At 32.1% G+C, this 5,872-nt stretch overlaps 2 protein-coding genes across 2 annotated transcripts in view; both read right to left on the bottom strand.

Moving 5' to 3' along the window:
* Positions 1-830, bottom strand: part of LOAG_18081 (succinyl-CoA ligase alpha-chain) — a 2,980-nt gene extending 2,150 nt beyond the window's left edge. Inside the window, exons 1-3 of the mRNA XM_020450751.1 lie at positions 764-830; positions 578-666; positions 163-279 (exon numbers count right to left, since the gene is read on the bottom strand). Coding sequence (XP_020305534.1) covers positions 163-279; positions 578-666; positions 764-809 — 252 coding nt within the window. The 5' untranslated portion in view covers positions 810-830. The remainder of the gene's footprint in view (positions 1-162; positions 280-577; positions 667-763) is intronic.
* A 1,567-nt stretch (positions 831-2,397) lies between these two features.
* On the bottom strand, positions 2,398-4,940 carry LOAG_11957 (guanine nucleotide-binding protein alpha-12 subunit; the record flags this gene model as incomplete). The annotated part of the gene is made up of 8 exons (XM_003147474.2): positions 2,398-2,760; positions 2,907-3,036; positions 3,203-3,308; positions 3,594-3,739; positions 3,950-4,079; positions 4,146-4,246; positions 4,457-4,642; positions 4,839-4,940. 8 exons carry the CDS (start codon positions 4,938-4,940, stop codon positions 2,522-2,524), a joined length of 1,140 nt encoding a protein of 379 aa, XP_003147522.1. The 3' UTR covers positions 2,398-2,521.
* Positions 4,941-5,872: the final 932 nt, after the last annotated feature.

Genomic DNA, 5,872 nt, shown 5'->3' with positions numbered 1-5,872 from the left:
CCTATTCTTTCTGAAATTTGAAATAAATTATATAGGCGAATAAACCGACAAACCAATAAACATTACAGCCGTTAGCCTATCTACTACCAAATCTGACAAAAATCTATAAAATATCAACAGAAAGTAAAAAAAAAAGTCGTAAAATATAAGATTTGAACTGACTTCTTTAACAGTACCAAATACAGGTCTTTCAAGATGCATTGTACCGGCCTTGCTTGGAGTGACACCTCCAACAACATTAGTATTGTAATTGATCATTTGCTGGCCATGAAAAGTCGCCTAAAATAAAAAACAATGAACTTTCGCCAAGCCTAGTTTCCCAGATCACCTAAGTCTCGTCTTCCAAATACATCAAGGATCATCAAAATCGGCAAAGTCATCCAGCTATTCAATGCGACGCGTTACAGAATAATGCGTCGAATATGATAATATATAGACATGCTTGCGAGAAATTCAAAATTGAAAAGTTAAAATATCCCATTTTTAATCGGTTCGTTGGTATGCCACGTGTGCTATTCGCTACCTGTTAGTGGCTTACGTGAAAAATAAACAAACAAATACAAAGTCTCACTCATACCTGTTTCCCGGTGAACCCTTGAACTATTACTTTCGTATCTTTATTAATCCGTAATGCACTTCGAGTACTCGTATAATGTCGCAGCAATCCTAAAGCATCGAATAGAAAGGATTATTAAAACCATATCGCAACCCTATTCCCCTTCTTCCATTTGAAATAATTTAGATAAATTTAATCAACCTGTACCAAATGCATGCGTTTGCCAGCCAAGCTTAATTGTTCGTGAAGACATTGCAAAGATTCGTCCTGAAACACATCATATTAATTATCGGAAAATATTTCGGAAACAATACCAATCAGAAATTCTCGTCATGAGAAGAGAGCAAATTTAAAACACAAAAATGAACTGTCGAGAATAATACAGCAAGCAGTAAAGTTGGCAAAATCAGCAACTCTTCTTTCCGATTTAGAAATAAAATCCGAGGAGAAAAAAGGAATGTTGAGAAGGGAGAGGAGAGTGTGAATGAAAGATATAGGGTTCGAGATCCGTGGGCAATATATAAAAAATAGAAAATGTATCTCTTTACAATACTTTACTAAAACTTGGTAATACAGTTGCAAAAATTTTTGCCAACAAATCCGAATCTCTTGATGAAACGACCGGGAAAGCCCAATGCCAATTAATCAACTGAAACGAAACGAAGAGAGGAAAAACACACGCAGCAAGACAATGAGCAAACCATTTGCACCCTAATTACGCCACTGAACGACTCATTTGATCGATTACCTCTTCATTATTTCGGTGGCACAGGTTATCTGATTTCACCACCTATCAGGCTTCATTCTAGACGGGTATACGATGCTGAATATAACTGTTGTAGTCTTAGTGATGGTAATACATCATTAGACGTGAAGCAAGTGTGGTTATTAAATGAAAGTTACTATTTGAAAATATTACTTAGGGAATTTCATGAGCGATGAATTAAAATATACAACTTATTTAAAGGTATCACTTCCCGTCATTTTCTCGGGATGCCTAGATAGCGCAATGTAAGCTTTTAGGGAAAATCCAGTATTTATTTCATTATCGATCTGATCAACCAGCTTTGACAAAAAAATCTGATAAAATCGAGATTTATCCTTTTGGTCGTTTAGAAACCGATTTTTCAAGGTCGCATTTTTTGGAATTCCAATGATCCACACGTATCAGACGGAAGAGAAACTCAAGTACACTATTGAAATCATTGTGACAACGATGATCCGATTGCAGAGTTGTCCCATAGTTCCTCGTACTGATCTGCAGACATTTACATGCTTCCGGACTTTACCCTGTAATTGCTTCTTCCAGATTCGGACAGTCTCTTCCACAGCAACAAATGTGCCAGAGCGATTTATCCGGAACAAATACCTCATATATGCAAATTATCCTATCAAGATGAAATCCAGTTGGCTAGGAGTTGCTAGATCAGTTGCTATCAGTATAACACAAACTACTGTTACGTCCGAAAGTAGTACCTTACCTAAGAAAAATATGTTACTATGTACTGTTTTCTCGCGCGCAATTAGAAAATTTCAGGGAAAGGTAGTTCATTAATACCTTATAACATGTTCTTGTAAATTGTTGCTGGTTGCAATCATTAATTGATTTAAACTATATATAAAAGAAAGATTAAATTTTGAGGTGAACTTTTAGAATGCTACTTTTAGACTTCAAAAATAAAATTTTCGTGTATTTGATAGAATTTTTTGATTAAGACAACCTCAGGTCATTTAAAGTCAGATGCAATTAAAAACTAGGTTTTAAGATTCCAGGGGCTGTAATCATGTTCTCAACAGTAATGTCAACACATTCCGGTGCACAGTACAAAAATTTGACTGATCAACTTTTTATCAAATAAAAAAAAGGCTTTTGATGCACACATCCACTCAGAATCCATTCAGACATTATCAACACCTCTCCACTTCTGCTTTCTTATCACTAACAAAATACTATGGCCATTATTATCACTGCATCATCAGTGCTTTCAAATTTTGCTCCAGAATAGTTTCACGGCAATCCTTGAATACACGTCTGATGTTTTCCGTATCTACAGCTGTCGTAAAATGATAAAAAAATGGCCGTCGTCTATCATGTCGACAATTTTCAAATTTATCCACCAGAAAAAATTGAACATCACGCAAATTACTGTGGTCACCGGTGAAATCAGCAAAGTACTGTCGAATATCCGATTTTGGAACCTTCTCTGCAAGGCTACTTTCTGTATTTCTGCAAAAAAAGAAAAAAGAAAACAGAAAAAGAACGTCAGGTGGCATGCTACGACGACAATTCCATAATTCTGTGAATAGAAACTATTGGTTACAATTTTGAAATAATCAAAATTTAACTTACCTTCAAGTAGATCACTTTTGTTCATGAATAATATTATAGAAACATTGGCAAATGATTTATTGTTAGCAATTGTTTCAAAAACAGATCGCGATTCAACAACACGATTTGTCCTTCGATCTTCAAGGATTACCTATAATGTAAAGACATTTAGTTGGAACTAATTTCGGATTATACACCTGCAGAAATTGAATTATTAAATAATCGAAGGAAAACGATTTTCTAGAAAGTTTTAATCGTTAAAATATTATGATCAGAGTACGCTATTTATCGAAAAGTTGAAATTAAAGGAAAATTACTTGGTCGTATTCGCATGAAGCAACCATAAATAATATACTTGTAATACCTTCAAAGCATTGGAACCATTTCTGTCGTTGTGATCGTTGCCCACCAACATCAATAAATCTATGAAATTATTCTTAATCAATTAGTTAAATACGAAATTTAAGCCAAAAAAATATTTCAATCTCATGCTACTGTTACAATTGATGTTTTTTTTCAAATACAATAAGATCTAAAAAAAATTATGGTAATGAATTTTTTCAAATGTCTTATTGAAAATCGATATTGATTTCAAACTTATTGATATCTCCAAAACATCGACCGATTTGACGCATGATATAAATTATAATTTAAAAATTATAATTTAAGTAGAAGCGATATCTGGCTTTTCACTAATTGAATTGAAACCTAAATGAAATTCGCTGTATTTCAAAAACATGTTCGGTTATTCCTCGTGTGGCTTTTCGACAGAATAATATGTCCCGATTGGTTGGACAATAATCTGGCATTGCCACTCGATTGATATGATCGAAAAAGTACATACAGGAATCAGACTGAAATAAGAACTTCACATCAGACTATATACATAGAATTTCAAAAACAAACAAAAACAATTATAATCATTAACAAAGTTTAAATAATACCGCCTTTATAATACCATTTTCAAAATCTTACCTAGAATTTCTTTAGAATGAATTCCAAAAATTTTTCAAAATAATAATTTTTATGGGTTAGAATTAAAATACTGTAAGCAATAAACTTACAATCTGAAAGAGATTCCGCTGTTCATACGTCTGCTTGATTGATGCATCATCCCAAAAGTCTCGTATTAACGGGGCCATTTCGGCAAATGTAGACTGATCGATACCTCGCATCATATCTGATGCTGTAAACCTAAAAATTATTTAAAACCAAAGATAATATTTCAGATTATTCTCATTAATTCAAACATTATTTCACCTCATAATACAGTCAACATTCTTTTGTCTCTCGGGATTCTTCCAAACATATCCCAGCTTTTGCCGTGCATCCAGAAGTACTCTCATTGCCGCAATTATGTTCTGTAAAATTTTCAACTTCTGCGGTTCGTCAAATTTTGTTTAAATTAGCCGCTTGAAAGTAACAGAACCAACTTCTATTGAATGTCAAGTGTTAAAAAGTAATATTTCCACATTTTTTATACACTGAAGTTCTAAGTTAGTTTTTAGTCTACACAATTCAGCGTACGTGATTCCATCCTAGTCTAGTCTGAAATTTATCTAATTGCTAACCTGATAAATCTGCTGTCGATATGCTCGTACTTCATCAGCAGTAAATTCACCTCGACCATTTATGATAACCATTTGTTTGATAAATGTTGATTTTCCGGATTCTCCTGAGCCCAACAGTAAAATTTTCACCTGTTCCCCAAATAACAGGATAACAGCACAAATTAGGCGCAAATTAATTATTGGTAACTAGAAAATTATGAAACATTTCCATCAATACCGCCAATAATGATAATAGTAGCCTGTGGTTTCTTGATTCAAATCACAAAATAAGGTTCATCAATCAATGGAACATTTATCAATTTTGATTTCACATTAACTACCCAAAAAACTTAATAATCATTAAACATATACCAAATCTAAGTTAAAATTATTGATTAGTTACCTGTCGACGAAGTTGTTTCTTTTCTTTTTGGAGTTGCTTCTCGATGATTCTTGTCTGTTCATTCGCATGTCTTCCACAACATGAAGCAAATATCGCTGTCATCGTACTGTCACACAATCAACAAACTGCAACATTGCTAGCATTACTCACTTTTCAATTTCACATTAATATTATTTGTATCGTCTCATAGAATTTATTAATTATAGGCAGATTATAAGCAAATAATTAACTAAGTTAAAAATTTTTTTACTATCATAGAAAAAATCAATTAATTTATCATTTAGTCAATTAAAATGATGCATGATTTACATATTATATGCTAATAAATATATTTTAATATATAATAAACCTAAGCCATCTGTAGCACACAACAGTTATTTAGCATAAATTGTGAAGAAAAAAAAAATCAAATATTTCATACATTTTCAATGACTCAAATTTCCGCCAATAGTAAATACTAATTGAAATGAGATTTAAAAGACTTTGAAAGTTTGTTCTTTAATTAACAAATCATTTGACAGTTTTTGCAAAATTACTAAAAAGGTTCTCTTTTTTATCAGCTATTGTTAAAAATTTTATAATTCTCTTAACACATAATTAAATTTTTAAATTTCTAAAAACTGAGTGACACATCTGAACATTCCTTCAAATATTATCCTCAAAAAGTTCATAAACAACATATTAGAACGATCTACATGCTTGCAACATTATGGTGACAGTACGACAATTAATTAAATGATGCAAAAAAAAAAAACATTTTCATATATTGCTTCTTCATTTATGGTACTTATCATACATTCGAAGGTATTCAAAAAATCAATTTTGAAACTTGGGAATTGCTTGAAAAAAGCATTTAACGAATTGTTGTAGCATTACTGCTGGAACCCAAACAGATCCATTCGGGATATTTCGAAAGGTATTATCACAATTTTGCCACATCGTTAACAACAATCATTCATACAAAAAAAAAAAAAAAAAAAAAAAAGAAATGAAAAAAAGAAACTTTGATCAAACGACTGATTATATTTATTTTC

Source organism: Loa loa (genome assembly GCF_000183805.2).
Source record: "Loa loa unplaced genomic scaffold supercont3.190, whole genome shotgun sequence".
In the NCBI taxonomy this organism is placed as follows: Eukaryota; Metazoa; Nematoda; class Chromadorea; order Rhabditida; family Onchocercidae; genus Loa; species Loa loa.
Note: the sequence above shows the minus strand (reverse complement) of the source record. Positions and strands in the feature narration are given on the sequence as shown.